We start from the raw sequence: 19,574 nt of genomic DNA, 5'->3' as shown, positions 1-19,574 counted from the left end.
CTTTATTTATCGTTCATGTAAACACCGTGCTCGGATTCATCAATCGTATTGGTTTCATTCCGATTGAACCAAAAGGTGTCCATGTAAACATAGCTACTGATCCACACTGACGCTGGGATTTAGCAGATTTGAAGCGAAAGTATTTGATGAACGTATAGTATGTGTGGAGAGCATTTGCTCAGTATCATTATCTCATTTTTGACGGATGTGGCGTTTAGCGGCTTTTGCATCTTAACTCTTCATCTGGTCTGTATGTGTTTTTCCATGGGGCTCTGGGTATTTTTATACCAATAAAGGATGTTTACATGAGAAATGCTCAGCATGTAGCATTCAGTTCATTATACAAAACTACAAATAATGCATATCTGCCCATTATATTATCAAAATCCACTTTAGATCGCAATCGGAAGTTTACAAGCACTTGTTGTTTTAAGTGGGTTTTGAGTTAAGTCATAATCTCATAAATTGTAATGTGTAGCTTGATGCCAATTGCTCTATTGAGCTCTAATGCACCTGTTGTGTTTCTAGTACAGTACCAAACTCTATCTTAATTTACTGTTTTATGTTATGCAGCGTACTAGGTAAAAAAAAAAAACAAATAGAGAAACCTACGAGATATACAGACAAGGAAAAATTAATTCTCGGTCAGCGCCATCTATCATGCAGGTGTGAATTAGCAGAAGGCGTTCAAACGTTTCACGTTTGATGTGAAAGCACCGGTCGTCGGCAAATTTGATTTATGCTCATGCTCAGTGTGAAAGGTAATTAAAAGGGTAGTTCACCTAAAAATGAAATTTCTGTCTTTAATTACTCACCCTCATGTCTTTCCAAACCCATAAGACCTCCGTTCATCTTCAGAACACAAATGAAGATATTTCTGATGGAATCCGAGAGCTTTCTGACCTTCTTCATAGACAGCAGAGCAGTGCTTCCTGGTTCTACGTCAGAACTCCGGCTCATTATTGGCCAGATCCTGCATCACATGCATGTGTCGTGGTGCTCACATGACCAGCGTCGGCCAATGGTGAGGTGGCGTTCTGACGTAGAACTCGGAAGCGCTGCTCTGTTTACACTACGTCAACAGCGGAGGAGAATGAAGTGGAAGAGAAGAGATTGTTGAATAGTCATTATTTTGGGGGGGTTTTGCGCACAAAAAGTTTTTTTGTCGCTTCATAACATTAGATTGAACCACTGTACTAGTCACACAAACTATTTTAATGATGTCTTTACTACCTTTCTGGGCCTTGAAAGTAGCAATAACGTTACTGCCTATGTGGGGTCAGAAACCTCTCGGATATCATCAAGAATATCTTAATTTGCGTTCCGAAGATGAACGAAGGTCTTAGGGGGTTGGAATGACATGAGGGAGGGTGAGTAATTACTGACAGGTTCTGGGGTTAAAGTCTTACCTGAACCCAGTTTGAGAGGATTCTTATGTGCCAGGTAAGTGTCTCACCTGAACCTGGCTTGAAGCGAAAGGTGAGAGCTAGAGAGCGCCGACATATCATTTTTATATTGATATATTTGCATGATATCATGCATTTTTATGATTGATATATTTTACCGATATTCTCACTTTTCAACTTAATCGGTTATTGTTGTTTATTACAGTGTCAACTAATAAATGCGACCATTTGATGGGTATCTAAATTAAAGCAACCAACAACAGTATTGTAAAGTATGCAAAAGTACGCACTTTACAATAAGGTTTAATTTAACTATTTCTTAACATACTTCTGTCAATCTCAATATTTCCTAATACATTTCAAAGATTAAAAGTTGTAGGCTATCTGTTAACTTTAGTTACCTTAGCCTACATTAACAAAATGTTAATAAATGCTGTAAGAATATATTGCTCATTGTTAGTTCATGCAAGTTAGTTAATTCATTAAGACTAATGTAACCTTATTGTAAATTGTTACAGATTGCTTTTTGACCACTTCGATCACGGAGTTACTTCGCAAACAACTTTAATACTAATAAGAATTATTGTTAATAAAATTTTAATTATGTATTCGTATTGTTGTCAAACAATCATCTAGTTATTTCCAAAAATAAATAAATATAACTCAGCTCTGCATATCATTTATCAGAAAATTAAACATGACATCTCTAAACCGACATATTTCACCAATATTCACACTTTAACTTAATCGATTTTCTTTAACACCAAGCCTGCCAATAAATGGCGCAATTTGATGGCTGTCTAAATAAAAGCACTCACTAATACTCAACACAAATTAAAAAACGTATATAAATATAACGTAATTATCTTTCAATTACATATCAGTTAGGCCTATTCATTCTCAAGTGAGAAACAAGTACCTTAACAATTAACTCAAAACAAAAAACTGATCGTTTAGGTCACAGATATAACTTTGCATTATAACAATTGTAATACTAATAAGAATTATTATTAATAATAATAACATTTATAATGCATATGTTTTTAATTTCGGTCTAATGATCATCTTCTAGATATTACTGCGTAAAAAAAAAATTCTGCATATCAGTTATCAGAAACATTAGTTTAAAACGATGGATATTGTCATAGAAAAAGCATAACTGGTCAATCTCTAGTGAGACCTGGATCTGGCCTCTGATGGAGAGAGTCCCACAAAAACCGAGTCTTACCTGCACTGACCGATCTGTGGTGGGACAGGTGAGCAGGATACCTGGGACAACTCTGATGTTGAGACTTACCTGGTCCTGATCTGGACAGGTGAGACTGCTACCTAAACCTGGCCTGAGAGATTTCTTATTCAACACGTGACAGTTTAGTCTGGTCTAAAGGGTTTCTGATCTGATATCTGACGACATCTGAGCAAATGCATTATTACGAGACAGGTGACCTGACTGAGAAGTTCTTATCTAGATTTTAGATATGACAGATGACGTCTGAGAAGTTTTCAGATTTGACAGGTGAGCATCTTACCTGGAGTGTCGGAGGAGGACAGCGCAGGTGAGTTCAGTTTGGGCCGCTTTGCGTTGGGAGGACCCATATCCAGTAGATTATCAGCCATCGTGCTCTCTCTCTCGCTTCTCAAAAAAACACGTCAAAGCAATAAATGCGTCTTCCAAGAGCCCGGAAGGGGGACAAAGCGAAATAAATCAAATCTACCCTCGGGTTTTTCTATTATTATTCAGCGATCAGGAGCCAATAATTAACAGATGGGGCTCAAACGCGACTCAACAGCGCCCCGCTCCGCCATCGCCATTCACCCCATGATAATCCAACACCCAAAACCCGCATAATTAACCTTAATGATCGCCCCGAACCCCACGAAAATAAATTATATCATCGTTAAAACCGAGAAATACACGACGAGGGCGAAAAATCTCGATTCCTTTAAATGGTTCGCGTGGGTCTCTTCAAAAATGCTATTTTCTGCGAATAAAAATAAAGACCTTTATGCTCCATGTCCAGCCCGAATCGAATAATCAGTAAAGTCCAGCAATATAAATGAAAAATTAGAAAAAAATAATTATTTTTTAATATAGGCGAGTGGCACAGGAGCGCCGCTCGCGCTGAAGGGGGAAATCAGATATACGGGGGTTTTCCAGCCGACCACAAAAACGGCTCCATTACGCTGATATTCCCCACAAAGATCCGCGATTTGGCCCGAAGCTTGTCGTTTTCGTCGCTGGGAAGCTATTTGGGCCGGTTCCGATGGAGCAGGTAGCGTAAAAAATGATATAATGCTCTCCCGAAATCCTGACGCTCATCCGCGACAAGATGGCGGCTGTTGATTCCTTCGATACAAAAAGTTTTTTTTTCTTTTCCAGCCAGACTGTGAAGGAGGAGGGGCTGCGCAGCCACGCCCCTTACGCAAACGTGTACGTCACGCGGTAGTGACCATAACAACCGCTAGAGGCCGGTGTTTACATGTAAATGTCGAAGATGTAGTATTCAATCGGTTTAAATTTGAGTGTACTCTCACAAAAGTGTACCATGTTGACAAATATTACAGTTGGTACTATTTATTGTTACTGTGACACCTCTTTATTAAAACTGAATTCAAGTTTCTTGCACAGGTTAAAGCGCTTTTTCAGTAGTATCTGCAAACTGCCATTGAATTGCCATGGTACAGCCTTGCAATTTGTAAACACAATACATACTTGATAAGAATAAAGCAAGGAAAGTCATGGGCTATTTAAAGGGAAAACTTGTGTGGTAGTGTGTGCACAGGATATATTGTTAATGTGAACAGACATAGAAAGCTTTAAGGTATATTCCTTGTAAATCAACAGGCAACACGCAGACTTCAACACTGTATTATTGGCTTTCCCTTTTCATCCATTAGCTTTGATGTAATAGTATGGCACATGCATCGGTATAAATAATACAAAAAAGAAATAGGTTAATAAATGTTAAATACAGAGCAATGCATATGTACAAACAAAGGAGAAACTTTATACAAATGAATAAATGACTGTCTCCAAAGAAACTGACTGAAACTCAAATCATACATTCTTTAATAATTACACTCTTTGGCAAGAAGTCTCAGTGTGTAATACTTCTATTAAAAACACACATTTGTGTGTCGAATTATACATACACACATTTATTATGTCAAATTGCTTGTATTCATCGATTGGACCAACTGAAGTGATTGTAAAGTAGAAAAAAACTCTAATAAAATGTGGCTCTACTGTTATCATGCATATAAGTTCAGCCCTTTCATTCACCCTAAATGTGTTTTTTGCTTTGCTCATGATGAAGTCTTAAGCAGAAGTAATGGAATGGAAAGTTATGTATCATAATGCCTATGATAAAAACATAAATGTGCTTCGTCAAAGTAAGTTCAAGCTCTAAAGCAGCAGTTCAGAGGCTGAAGCGTAATGCTTATTTAGTTGGATCAAGTTTAATATTGCTCTGCTCTCTGAAACAAGGTTGTGTGCTCATTCCCCCTCCAGACAGCAAGGGCACGTTTATTATTATTTAGCAAAAGTTGTGCCCTATAAAAGATATTAAAAATACATGTCTTGCAATGCTTGGCGTCACCGAGAGCACATCAACTTAACAGTCAGCACAGAATTAAAATGACTTCGAGAATGGCACCTAGTAGTAAAATGACAATATTCACCCAACCAATATTTCAAAATGAAGAGCAGTTCACATTCAAAAGGAATATACAGTGAGAATGAACACGTCAAGCTAATAAGGAAAGGCACAGCGCTAAAGATCACATTAAGACACAAGCAGTAAGAAATTGAACATATAAACAAGAATTTCAATTTGACTACTCAATGCCTTCTAAATGAGTAAAAGGCACTAATATATACAATGAGAAATACTGACAAATGAATCACGTTTTAGAACAATTCCCTTTTAGGATCTTGGCAGATTGCAAATTCACAGAAATGTCAAAAAAAAAAAGTTATGCATTTCACATTTGCTCATAATCAGAGCACAATCCCTATAAATGTGAAAAGTCAACAACATATCTTTGAGCACACAACCCTTGGTTGCCCATCATAAAGCTAAAAGGTAAGGAAAACAGTTAAACTGCTATCAAAAGGTATAAACACATCATGGACTAAAGCATGTGACAGTCGTATAATGGATGCAGTATCAGTGCAGATTAAGTTACTTACAAAGCGACAACTCAGTGGCAAAAAGATTCAAATCTACATCTACAGATCCTTTTGCTAATATCCCATACAATAATTCACCCTTTATATTGCACATCAAAAGACAAGCAGGCAGAGTTAAGGCTATGGTCTAACCTATTCTAATATTCACATGAGTCTGTACATTTGACTGGCTAGAGTAAATATATCTTACCTAGATTATTGCCAGTACTCGCAACCGTCCTCTGCCACTTAATTGTGAACATCATTTCTTGTCCATTTTATTTTGAAATAGAGTCAAAGTTTATTTTTTTCACATTTTAAATAATTAAATTCACTTTTCTCGTTTACGATATTGTCGACGACAACCAAAATCAAAGCCAACATTAAATGGCATGTTAATACTCTCATTTGATGTATTTTCTTAAAGGTGCAGTAAGCGATTTCTGAGAAACACTGTTAAAAGTGTGCCACAACACACTTGGAAGTTAACTAAGGCCCTGTTTACACCTGGTATTAAGATGTGTTTTGGTCGATCGGGTCACAAGTAGACGAGGGAGACACATTCCTGTTTACACCTGGTGTTTTAATCAGTCTCTTTTGGCCACTTTAAACCACTTCTGTCCTGATTTCTTTGAGGGGAGGGTCTATGGGCGGGGAAAATGTACGTGTTTTTTCAGATCTTTCAATCTAATGGATGAAATGAGCTTGTGCAATTTACATATGATTGCGACCGAAAATGACAGAAAAACACACGGAGAACATCAGTTTTTGTTTCTGCTCTGAAAGCTGCAAGACCAGCCAAACGCTGTGAGTGTGTGTTAGAAATCAGGAATGGTGCGAGAACATTGTGCTTGGTACATTTTTCATCTTCAAACCAAACTTGTCTGGCTAATGCTTCCCATAATGTTTACGTATTAGGTCAGAAGGAGGAGAGTAGGCGTCTTTCAAACACATTCGACCACATGAGCGTTTACACTAAGAAAGCAATCCGGTCAAATGTGTTTTCAACTACCTCTGGAAGTGGTGGAAAGTGGACCAGCTCAAAACGTTTTAGACCCCATTTACACCTGTATTTAGCGTCGTCCACTTGTGATACCAGGTGTGAACAGGGCCTAGAGGTCTGCGCGCGACTGTTTATTTAGGTTACGCTAGGTTCTGCACCCACCTGTTCCTGCCTAAAATCACTCTCACATTTAAATTTCCCCTAAAAACAGAGAGAGGGATTGGGGATAACAAATAAAACTCTTGGTATAGCCAACATTTCATATTTGTTATTTTTGTCATTTCATGATACAGTCAACACAGTAAAAAAAAAAAAAAAAAAAATCTCTCACAAAGAAAAATAGGCTAAATTAAATATGACATCTGTCACTCAAATTATAAGCCAAAAATACTAATAAATGAAACCGGTGGGCTTACTAGCTATACTGCAAAATTAAATATTTAGTTTTTAACAGAATGTCACTGACTAACGATGGTTTCAGTAGCATCTCTCCTCCCAAATCTGAGCAAAAAGGCCTAATGTTCTCTCTGAAGGTACACTCGTGGCCGGGATGCAAAGAACTGGGAACTTTGTAAACGGCAACACAGCAGGAAGTTGTGTTCACTTCAAGTTCAAGCGTGAATACGCTGTTGTCATGTCACACGTTACATGTCAGTCAAACATCCTCTTGGGCAGTCCTTGCCCAAGAAAATCTGCGATAGAGTCCAGACCTTCTGCCTTTATTTGTTGTTGTTGCTTTTTGATAGTATAGACCTGCTTTGTACCATGTACAGCACTTTGGATCAATCTATACTGTGTTTAAATGTGCTTTATAAATAAATGTTGTTGTTGCCGTCAGTCTGAAGGTCTGGCCATGTGAGACTAGCTTATATATACTCTTGTGTACTCTGTTAAATTTTTGTTCTCCCTTGTCATTCGTTCTTCACATTCGCTTATTTTTTTCGTGAAGCATTATTTTGCTTCGCTTCAGCTATGATAGAGAGACATCCACATCCATGTTTGTGCATTTTGGGGGCGCAGCAATGAAAGAAGGGTGTGTTTGTTTGGGCTGATTTCAAATATCAACAGTGTTTCTCAGAAATCACTTACTGCAACATAATATTCAATGAGGAAAAATAACAATGGACAGGATTTAATTTTATCCATCAGGAATTGTTTGGATGGTGGAAGTAGGTAATACCAGAATAAAGCCAAACCTGAAACACCACCAGCAACCCACTTTCGAGGAGGACTCTTGACCACAGCATCTCCCAATTTTGAAACGTTGTTTTCAAATCTATCGTTATTTGCTATTATTGCCATAATCAGTTTACCATTAATCTTTATTGAATTGCTGCACTACCTACAAAAGTCTATAACACTGTTATATGGCTATTGGCTAACTTTATTTTTTCCATGCCCGTGAGACAAACATTTTTGCTTTTACAACAACGTGCACTGATGAATCATCCAGAATAAGACCAGAATCTTTTTTAGGAGAGTAAATGGGGTCAATGTTGATTTTTTTTTTATGTTGATTTGTAATCAAATTGCCCACATCTTAAAACAGTAGCTCACAGTAGCTGATGCATGAAAGCATTTTTGTCCTTTAAGACTACGAATGTGTCCTTTAAGACTATGAACTCAGTAGCGTTAAGGCAAACTTGCCATGTCGTCTAAGAACTCATTGTTAGTTCTCAACCCAACATTTAGCTGCAGAATGAAGAGCGACAGGAAGAAAAATAAAATCACGAAAAAAGACAGAAAGCCCATAATCAGACAGTTACATGCATCAAGATAAAGCAAGAGAAATTAATCTCCTGTGAAATGTTTGATATTCTTGATTGTAGGTGAATTTAGCCCATAGCTTGCTCTACATTTCACTAATACTTCTTCACAGACACTTTTGGCCATGCACCATTCAGAGTCTTTGGGTCTTTTTAAAATCGCAATATAGAGTTTAGCTTTGTAAAATTGTTTGGAATACTGACTGTTGAACGTTCCGACGACGAGAACTCAAAAATATCAATAAATATCCCAAAATATATCAAATACTTCCACAAAAATTAAAGCATTTTCGAACATCAATTTTACATGCTAAATTTGTTTGATCTTTAGCTAAAGATTTGATTGAGAAATCTTTTTTTTTTTAATGCCTCATACATATTGTTATCCTAAAGGCACTTCATTAAAAGAAAATTCAAGAAAGGTAGACAATAGTAGGGGAATAATAGTCAAAATTAAATTAGCGGGAATAACTGCGGTCTGTTTAAGGACGGGACTTCAGGTCTCTGCCGTCCCAATGCATCTCCCTAGCATTTCTTATTCCATGTAGAAATGATTCGGAGTTTTTACGGTCCACGGCACTAGATGTGAAAGCGTCTCCTGGTTCAGCTAGCGGTATAAAGACTTTTAAGATTATGTGCTTAAACTTTCCACTCCACATACACAGATGCAAATCTACACTAGCATTTGTTTCCTAAACATGCCTATCCCTACAAACTCAACGGAGAGGGTTGCAAGCCCATGTTTAAAGGGTTTAAACCAACAGCAACAACATTGTTGGCGTGTTTAGAGTCAAAGTTTTGTCATTTCACCCATGTACGCTATTTCTCCCGCCTTGTTTGCATCGGCCTCTGCGTTTTCCGCCCGGACAGGAGAGGTCAAAGTCGGTTCTGCTTGTTTATCGAATACCACTGGACTTGCGCTCAGGTTGGTTTCTGGTATGCAATTCAGACCAACAGCAGATGCGGATCGTTGGGCCTGGGACGTACCGTTGCTTCCAGCAATCTTTTCGGGAAAGTCTCTACCAGCGTATCCCTGTCCAGTAAGCCCTGAACTCACGGAGAAAGATGCACCTACTTTACTGGCATTGGTTGCCATTATCATATTAGCGATTTCATCTGTGGGCGAGCGCCCAATGCTGCCGTCCACCTGTGCTCGAATTTCTGGAGAGACCGAGAGCTGGTATTGAGGTACAGGTCCGCTGTCTGCGCTCTTCGGGTAAAGGTAGGTCTTCATTTGACCCTTGCCCTTCACGTTGACGGTACCTCGGTAGTCAAACTCGTAGTCCATTCCGCTGAGCACGCAGTAGCTCTCCTCACTAACCTGAGCGCGACACTCCACACCAGTCGTGTCCATCCGGCTGGCGATGTTCACCGTGTCACCCCAGATGTCGTAGAGGAGCTTAGTGGTGCCGATGACTCCGGCAGTGAGGGGTCCGTGGTTGAACCCAATCCGTAACTTGAACTTAAATCCCAGCATGTTTTTATTGAAGTCATCCACCACTCGCATCATTTCCAGGCAGAATTCGAAGAGCGCTCGCAGGTGGGCGTGCGGATGGGCCTGGTCGCTACACTGTTGCGTATTGAGCCCCGACGCCGCCATGTAGGTCGCGCCGATCGTCTTGATCTTCTCTATGTTGGAAAAGTCAGACTTGCGCAAGAGTTCGTCGAAGTCCCCGATGAGTTCGTTGAGGACGCGGTAGCACTCTTTCCCGCCTTCGTAGCTCTCTTCGTAGAACTCGCTGAAGTTGACGATGCTGGCGAAGATGACGCCCACGTTGTCGTGGTTCTTCGAGTAGCTCTGAGTCACCTTCAGCTGCTCGGCCACGTGGATCGGGATGATGTTGCGCAGGAGCCAGTCCGCCTGGTCCCGCATGTTTTGGATTTTGATGCGGTGCTGGTCTGCTTCCACATTCCCGTGGAAGTGTAGACGGTAGCTCACCTCGAACTCACGGTTGAGGAACCAAACAAGAAGAAGCAACAGGAAAAAGGCAACCAAAGCCTCTGGGCCGAGTAGATCCTGTGGTCGGGCCGAATCTTCTACAGAGGACTGGACGTCATTAATGCTGCTGTTGAAGTCACTGGATCTGGTGACGTGGATATAGAGGAAGACAATTTCAATGGTAAAACAAAAATGAAAACTGGGAAATTGAGTGGTATACTAGCATAAAAGCCAATATCAAATGTGAAACAGACAGTAGTATCCGTAGTCTTAAACTTACCTCAAAAATAAACGTTCCCAAGTACTAAAAGAAAAATTGACAGAGAAAAGTTAGCTTTTAATTATATTAGAATAATAACACAACTAATCTGAAAAGCCCAATCAAAAGCACCATAAATCACAAAATCATTTAGAAAGGATGCAGTAAATTAATCAAAAGTGACAGTAAAGATATTAAGGGCCAAATTTACTAAACAGGGCAAATTAGCGTGAGAGCGCAATCCTATAAAAGCACAGAGTGGAAAGTTCTGCGCGTGATCTACTGATGACACGCACATTAAAGAACACAGACGCAGCTGGATCATTTCCATATGACCAACACAATCTAGCAAGAGCAGCGCAAATTAGCATTAGTTTAATTAGTTAATTAGTTTAAGACATGCTTTTTGGGGGGGCAGCAAACAATGGCGCAAGTACCAGTAAATTGACTTGCACAAATCATAGTAAATCACCTTGTGTGAATCATTTAAATACTTTCCTCCAATAAATTTTGCCTCTGAAAGGGAAACTCCTACAAATGCATATGCAATAAGGTCAGCCGCAAAAAAAAAAACCTGTCCACGCCTTATCATCAGCGCTAATTTTTCACTGCGTGTCTTTAGTAAATGTATCATAATGGGAAAAGGAAAAAGACAGTAAAAGAGAGAGACAGAGACAGATGCAAGCTGTTAGTTAAAAGATTTCTAATTCAAATTTATGCTGTTTGTACTTTCTATTCATCAAAAGGGCTTTTCACACTTGAAATAGTTAACCCTGGGTCACTTTAAACCCTGGGAGAAAGGAATCATGGGTTATCATGCTTAACGTTTCACACTGCTCGTAATTTACCCGGGGCTAAAAATGAATTTTGGGTATTCATAAACTGACATTTCACACTGTACATTCCTAAACCCCGGGTCAAAGTCCTTATTCGCATATTTACAGTGACAGTGACAGTGTCAGTGTCAGTGTGACTGGACAAACGCTGCAAGTGACCTGTTCATATAAAATCTCTAGGAGTGCACTTCCTCAAATTAAATTTTTTCTCAATTTTTTCTGAATTGGCTTAATTAAAGGAATCAAACGGTTTTGTTTTCGCCACTTGACATCTTTCCTATCAAACACTAAAACGTCTGTTTATACAATACGCTGTTTCCGTGACTATCCAAAGCACGAGAATATGAGGCACGCGATTGTTTAGGTTGCTAAGAATCTAGTCATAACATTATAACACTGTACAAATTTGGCAGCGCAATGCGAAGTTAACAGTGTAAAAACAGTGCAGTGGTCGGAAGCAGGGTTTCATAACCCCGGGTAAAAAGTCAGGTCACCTTTATTTATATAGCGCTTTATACAGTACAGATTGTTTCAAAGCAGCTTTACAGTGATAACAGGAAAATTATGCATTTCGGCTAGCCTGGTTAAAACCAGACCATTCTCAGTAGTAACTGAGTTATGGTCTGGCAAAGCTTCATTAATAACTCATTTCCAAAGGGGCGTCACCAACGGACGTCACTCAAATGCCTCTGGGCGCAAATGGATAAACCTAAAACCAATCAGAGCGATCGTCATCATGTAAAGCCATATGCTGCGTCCCAATTCGCCTAAGTTACACTACGCCATAAAAGTATGTACTCTTTTTGTGAAGAAAATTTATTTACTTTTGAATGTGTAGCAAAAAAGTAGGCAAGCTTTGGGACAGACTACTTCGTCATCTTTATCGGACGGATCTGTCGCGTGCGTCCTGTCATGTAAACTGCCCTGTCAATCATCTTGTCACAGTTAAAATCCTCTATTAAATATAATTTAATTTACTACCGTTTCGGAGAGAATTGTAGTAGCACGTTCATCTGCCAGTGGGTCTTTCATGGAGACTGTCCTCATGTGTTTGCAATTTGAAAATAATAATGCATTTAAAAGTTGGTGCGCTTCACCAACGGACGTCGCTCAAATGCCTCTGGGCGCAATTGGATAGACCTAAAACCAATCAGAGCGATCGTCATTGTGTAAAGCCCGCCTCAACGTTTCTGATTGGTGCCGTGATTTCGACGGATTAGAAATGGGCTTGAATGAGCTCTTTGCCAGACTACTTGCAGAGCAAATCTAAATTTGCCAGAAGTTGTCTGGGTTTCCCCCGGCTACATTTCGGCTGTTTTTCAGCTGGAATCAGTTCAGTGTAGATGCTAATCTTGCTTTTAAATTACAAGTGTGAAGCGTTATTTACCCAGGGTTACAAGCGGTGTTTAGAGCGATGATAATCGCAGTGTGAAAAGCCCTAAAGAATCCTGGATTTTTTTTTTTAATCATGATTTACAAAAAATATGAAGCAGAACAACTCAACTCAACATTGATAATAATAACCAGAAATGTTTCTTGAGCATCAAATCATCATATCAGAATGATTTCTGAAGGATCATGTGACACTGAAGACTGGAGTAATGATGCTGAGAATACAGCTTTGATCACAGGAATAAATTACATTTTACAATATATTCCGACAGAAAAGTTATTTTAAATAATAATAATAATATTCCACAATATTAATGTCATACTGTATTTTTGATCAAATAAAGGCTAACGCCAAATCTTACTGACCCCAAACTTTTGAATGAAAGTATAAGTCTTGTTTTCCAGTTAAAATAACTCAACATTTTGTCTTACTGTACTGGCATATTTTTCCACATGTTTAAAATAAGGTAAAAGAAAAACCTGCCAGTGCAGTATGACAAAATGCATTCTCATTCTCCAAAAACAAGTCAAAAATACACATTAAAAGTATGATTTTTTGCAGCATGCAGCAGTTCAGTGTATAATGTGTGTATTTGTGATAGTTTGAACCTGCATGGAGGGCTCCAGAGCACACTGAGAAAGGTGATTCCCGCTAGCGTCGCCAGGCTTGAACGCATCCAGAAACTCAGCTGACAGAAATTGCAGTACTGGATGATGGCAATTATAACAGCACAGCAGGTGAACATGGTGAACTGGGGAAAAGAATTAGACATGAATTAAACATGCTCATGCCCGCAGCAGAGTGTGTGCAGGATTGCAGTTTACAGAAATATGCACTTTCCTGACTGAGAGCAGCAGAAATGTGCTTCGGTTGCTGCATCTATTCTACCACATCACCAGACATATCTATACAATCTTACATAATAGATATGTACCTTACATACTAAAGTGCACACTTAAAAGCATTTACCCCAGCATGCACATTCACTGTGTTTGCAAGACGCTATGCTGTATGCGTTTTGTCTACTCCTAAAAGGAGTTACTGTATATGAAATGGTTTCTTGTGTTTGTTTTTTAAATAAATATTTTAGAGTGTTTTTGAGGATAATTTACACAATAAGGTCCAACACTCTCAGAAAAAAAGTACAAAAGCTGTCACTGTGGCGGTACCTTTAAGGTACACCTTTGTACCTAAAGAGTGCATAAGTGCCTCAAAGGTACATATTGGTACCAAACGTGTACATAGTACCTAAATGGTACATATTAGAACCCTTTTGAAGGGTACTGTCCCAGTGACAGCTTTTGTACCTTTTTTTCTGAGAGTGTAAACTTTCCAAGCATTAAAATGTTTATATACACTACCGTTTAAAAGTTTGGGGTTGGAAAGATTTCAATGTTTTTGAAACATTCTCTTCTGTTCACCAAGGCTGCATTTTTTTTCTCACCAAGGCTGTCACTTTTGATCTATTTGCTGAATAAAAGTTTTAACTTCTTTCACACACACAGAAAATGACAAATGAAAACGCCTCCACAATGTCTTTGCTCTTGTGTTCACCTGTATGGAGTCATGCATATCGCAGGTGATGTGAGAGAACACAGCCACGGCAGGTAAAGACACCAGCACCGCCCCGATCATGTGACGGGGAACCCAGCCGGAAATGGCCCAGAGGAGGGTCATGGTGCAGTTCAGAACGCTGTCCAGGTAAAAGGCTCTTCTGTGAAGGATATGCACACTTCATCAGGACTGTACAGTATCAGTATGTGCAGTTCAAATACACTGTGTACTGTACATTATGCTGCTATTCCCCAGGTCCAGTTTTAAAACTGAAGTAGTCTATTGTGAACAACAAAAGGGAAAAACATCCCAATGTCATACTGGAATATGAAAAATACTCCCACATTTTTAAGCCAGCGATTTTCTTGATAGTGGACCTTAGTTAGAGCAGACGCCATATTTAATTTGATGTGAACCAAGGTTAACTAAAAAATGTCATGTTACTTAAAATAAAATAACCTATTTAGTTTAACATGATGTGCTAAAATAAATTCAAAATATAATGAAAAAAATTACACAGACATTTTTAACTAAAAAAAAAAACCTACTCAAATTATAAAAATAAAACAAAAAAAAACACTAAACTTTTACTAAAATTAAACTGAAGAAAGAAAAAAATAAATATTAATAAAAATACAAGATAAAAAATAAAATATCAACTTTTTATATTAATTAGAATAGCAAAATTATAAAATGTACAAATTTGAATTAAGAAATATGAATAAAAAATATAATATCTCAAAGATACTAAAATCACACTGATGTGAACAAAAACATAGGAATAGTGTCTATACAATGAGTGCATCATACACAATGAAACACTGAAGAAAAAAAAAAAAGTAGACCAGTAGAACAAAAATGTATTGGCTGTAAAAAGCACATAATTGATTTTGACATTTCTATCAGACAGTAAAATCAAATCTCGCCACAATTTCCAGGGAGTAAACCAATTATCTGCATTTAATCTCATTGCAAAGAGAGACATTCTTAAAAACTACTGCCAAGCACATGACTGAATGCAAATAAATTGCATTTAATTTTTTTATTTTACCTCCAAAGGATTATAAAGCTCTTAAATTTGAATATGAAACATGGCTTTGTATCAGCCTGGAACAGATCCAGCCGCATGCTGGTTAAAACAGAGCCTGAAAGTGTCATTCCTCAACGCTGTTTAACCACATACAGTATATTATTTTATAATATTTTCACTTTAGTCCCATTCTGTTACAGCAGCAATATTTCTAAAATGTGTTAATTACAAAAGCCTTGAAATTCTTGTTGAAAATACTCAGACCTGACAGATCACAAGCAATGGAGGCATTTCTGAAATGCATTAAAAAAAGATAATAAAATTTGATCAATTGAATATTTAGAGCAAGTAAAACCTTCTTTTCAAAACTGTTTGGCCTCATCCACTCAGGCAAGTTTTAATAAGATAGTTCATCCAAAAAATTACATTTCTATTCACCCTCATGTCATTCCAAACCTGTAAAAAATATTTTCCTCAAAAACAGAAATGACGTGTTACGCCATATTTGATCTGGAATATACAGCAGCGAACAAGTTAAACTAAACTTTTTATGTTTCATGAAAACCAATAAATTCCAATGGTTTGGAATGACATGAGGGTGACTAAATGATCACAATCTCCACACTCACCGTATAGCAAGCACTAGGGCCAAACATTCAAGCACAGCTGCCACTGCGGCCATTATAAGGGCAGGTGTGGGCAGGGGCTTCTGGGTAACCAGTGGTCGAAGGAAGCAAGCCAACGAGAGAGCCAGAAACACACAACAGCACAGGAGCATGTCTAGGAATGAGCTGAACGTTGGACTGGCAAACGTCTGGACGGGAGCGTGTGTCTTAACCTGACAATCAACAGAAAGATTGATCAAATCAAGTGAGATAGTGCCTAATATAACATCTTTACATCTCATAATATCTTTACATGTATTTCAAAAGACAGACCACCAGAGGGCAGTACAGACAGCGCAAAAAAAAAAATGCCGTTTCTAAATCACAGACCCAGACTGAGAAAAAAACAGTTATAAACATTGTGACATAGTGAGAACAAATGAAAAGCGACAGATAAATGAAAGGAACGTCTTACCTCGTCCTGGTAACTGGTCCTGTAAGCCGACTCCAGGGATCTGTCTATGAAAGTGTGGCTCAACTTGTTGATGGGCGGTTTGAAGAAGTAATCTTTCATCAGACTGCAAGGCCGAAGCACAGAAAACAACATTAGATAGTGGAGGGAATTCATCTGCTGCATCTGTTTTTCTTATGTGCATGCAGAAAGTTTGTGTAGAAATGAGGCATGTTTGTGGTGGGAAAAAAAGAGAAACGCAGATGGTGTGGAGATATATCAACGCAGAACTGCGTATACAGTGAGGAAAATAAGTATTTGAACACCCTGCTATTTTGCAAGTTCTCCCACTTAGAAATCATGGAGGGGTCTGAAATTGTCATCTTAGGTGCATGTCCACTGTGAGAGACATAATCTAAAAAAAAAAAAATCCAGAAATCACAATGTATGATTTTTTAACTATTTATTTGTATGATACAGCTGCAAATAAGTATTTGAACACCTGAGAAAATCAATGTTAATATTTGGTACAGTAGCCTTTGTTTGCAATTACAGAGGTCAAACGTTTCCTGTAGTTTTTCACCAGGTTTGCACACACTGCAGGAGGGATTTTGGCCCACTCCTCCACACAGATCTTCTCTAGATCAGTCAGGTTTCTGGGCTGTCGCTGAGAAACACGGAGTTTGAGCTCCCTCCAAAGATTCTCTATTGGGTTTAGGTCTGGAGACTGGCTAGGCCACGCCAGAACCTTGATATGCTTCTTACAGAGCCACTCCTTGGTTATCCTGGCTGTGTGCTTCGGGTCATTGTCATGTTGGAAGACCCAGCCTCGACCCATCTTCAATGCTCTAACTGAGGGAAGGAGGTTGTTCCCCAAAATCTTGCAATACATGGCCCCGGTCATTCTCTCCTTAAAACAGTGCAGTCGCCCTGTCCCATGTGCAGAAAAACACCCCCAAAGCATGATGCTACCACCCCCATGCTTCACAGTAGGGATGGTGTTCTTGGGATGGTACTCATCATTCTTCTTCCTCCAAACACGTTTAGTGGAATTATGACCAAAAAGTTCTATTTTGGTCTCATCTGACCACATGACTTTCTCCCATGATCATCCAAATGGTCATTGGCAAACTTAAGACGGGCCTTGACATGTGCTGGTTTAAGCAGGGGAACCTTCCGTGCCATGCATGATTTCAAACCATGACGTCTTAGTGTATTACCAACAGTAACCTTGGAAACGGTGGTCCCAGCTCTTTTCAGGTCATTGACCAGCTCCTCCCGTGTAGTTCTGGGCTGATTTCTCACCTTTCTTAGGATCATTGAGACCCCACGAGGTGAGATCTTGCATGGAGCCCCAGTCTGAGGGAGATTGACAGTCATGTTTAGCTTCTTCCATTTTCTAATGATTGCTCCAACAGTGGACCGGCAATTTCCCCGTAGCCCTTTCCAGCCTTGTGGAGGTGTACAATTTTGTCTCTAGTGTCTTTGGACAGCTCTTTGGTCTTGGCCATGTTAGTAGTTGGATTCTTACTTATTGTATGGGGTACCCGAAGCACACTGGGCGGCAGTGGCTAAGTGGTTCATGTAGGTTGTCTACAAACCGGAAGGTTGGTGGTTCAATCCCCGGTTCTACCTGACCAAGTGTCGAGGTGTCCATGAGCAAGACACCTAACCCCAACTGCTCCCGAAGAGCTGGGTGGCGCCTTGCAAGGCTGACGCCGCCGTCGGTGTATGAATGTGTGAGTGAATGGGTGAATGTGATACATATATGTAAAGCGCTTTGGTGGCCATAGGTCTGTGAAAAGCGCTATATAAATGCAGTCCATTTACCATTTACCATCTAATTTAGGATAATAAATGGAGTGGAGGTGGACATTTTAAAGCCAGACTAACAGGTCTTTGAGGGTCAGAATTCTAGCTGATAGACAGGTGTTCAAATACTTATTTGCAGCTGTATCATACAAATAAATAGTTAAAAATATTTTCATATATTGTGATTTCTGGATTTTTTTTTTAGATTATGTCTCTCACAGTGGACATGCACCTACGATGACAATTTCAGACCCCTCCATGATTTCCAAGTGGGAGAACTTGCAAAATAGCAGGGTGTTCAAATACTTATTTTCCTCACTGTATATACAGAGTTGTTTATGAGTGAATCACACGAAAACACATCCTGGTCATACTTCAAAACAAAATCAAAAGAATGTATGAGAAGTATAAATGTTAAAAGTTTGCTGTTAAAACCAGATTTTATTTTATTTTATCTTTTCGATAGTGTGATTTTTGGTGAATTACAGTGAATCCAATTAGGGTCAATTTGACCACCTCCATAAAAATAATACCCAGATATTTAAAGTGCCCCTATTATGCTATTTTAAAAGGTCCCTAATTTAGTTTTGGAGGTCTCCTACAACAGGTTTAGATGAATCCAAGAGCAAAAAAACAAACAAACAAGTAAAACACTTTAATTCTCTCATAATATACATTGCAGCATCACATCTTGTTCTTTTCTCAGTGTCTGAAATGGTTCAATAAAGGATTTGGTCTCTTAAACCCCTTCTTTCTGAGAACTACTCTGCTCTGATTGGTCAAATGACCTAGTCTGTTGTGATTGGTCTACTCTGCTCTGATTGGTCAAATCCCAGTCTGTTGTGATTGGTCTACTCTGCTCTGATTGGTCAAATGACCTAGTCTGTTGTGATTGGTCTACTCTGCTCTGATTGGTCAAATCCCAGTCTGTTGTGATTGGTCTACTCTGCTCTGATTGGTCAAATGACCCAGTCTGTTGTGATTGGTCTACTCTGCTCTGATTGGTCAAATCCCAGTCTGTTGTGATTAGTCTACTCTGCTCTGATTGGTCAGATGACCCAGTCTGTTGTGACTGATCTAGGCTACTCTACTCTGATTGGTTAGAAGGTCCAGTTTCTTGTGAGCGTGTCTGAAACCAAATGCCCATTAGAAAATCTGAATTTCAGCTCCAGCGGCTTCCTCAGGACTTGATATACAGTGATATGAACAGTAATTGTTCACGGGCAAGCCAATGAAGACCATAGGCTGGCAAATTTGTTACAAACATACTCAAGTTTCTTCAGGAAATGAGACTGACAATAATTACTGACAACTCGTTTCAGGCAGTATCAGTATCTGGCAGCATCTGA

The 19,574-nt window shown here is 39.0% G+C and overlaps 2 protein-coding genes across 7 annotated transcripts in view; both read right to left on the bottom strand.

Annotated features, from left to right (window-relative positions):
• Nucleotides 1-3,762, bottom strand: part of crebbpb (CREB binding lysine acetyltransferase b) — a 63,695-nt gene extending 59,933 nt beyond the window's left edge. For all 6 annotated transcript variants that reach the window (XM_081359806.1, XM_081359807.1, XM_081359808.1 and 3 more), the window contains exon 1: nucleotides 2,936-3,762. In XM_081359806.1, coding sequence (XP_081215932.1) covers nucleotides 2,936-3,023 — 88 coding nt within the window. In that variant the 5' untranslated portion in view covers nucleotides 3,024-3,762. The remainder of the gene's footprint in view (nucleotides 1-2,935) is intronic.
• Nucleotides 3,763-8,710: 4,948 nt separating this feature from the next.
• LOC308682963 (adenylate cyclase 9) overlaps nucleotides 8,711-19,574 on the bottom strand; it is a 65,762-nt gene continuing 54,898 nt past the window's right edge. Inside the window, exons 5-10 of the mRNA XM_081353000.1 lie at nucleotides 16,438-16,540; nucleotides 15,987-16,195; nucleotides 14,328-14,487; nucleotides 13,382-13,524; nucleotides 10,566-10,589; nucleotides 8,711-10,430 (exon numbers count right to left, since the gene is read on the bottom strand). Coding sequence (XP_081209126.1) covers nucleotides 9,137-10,430; nucleotides 10,566-10,589; nucleotides 13,382-13,524; nucleotides 14,328-14,487; nucleotides 15,987-16,195; nucleotides 16,438-16,540 — 1,933 coding nt within the window. The 3' untranslated portion in view covers nucleotides 8,711-9,136. The remainder of the gene's footprint in view (nucleotides 10,431-10,565; nucleotides 10,590-13,381; nucleotides 13,525-14,327; nucleotides 14,488-15,986; nucleotides 16,196-16,437; nucleotides 16,541-19,574) is intronic.

This window comes from Scardinius erythrophthalmus, assembly GCF_964197995.2.
Source record: "Scardinius erythrophthalmus genome assembly, chromosome: 1".
Taxonomy (NCBI): Eukaryota; Metazoa; Chordata; class Actinopteri; order Cypriniformes; family Leuciscidae; genus Scardinius; species Scardinius erythrophthalmus.
This window is presented reverse-complemented; position numbering and strand designations above follow the sequence as displayed.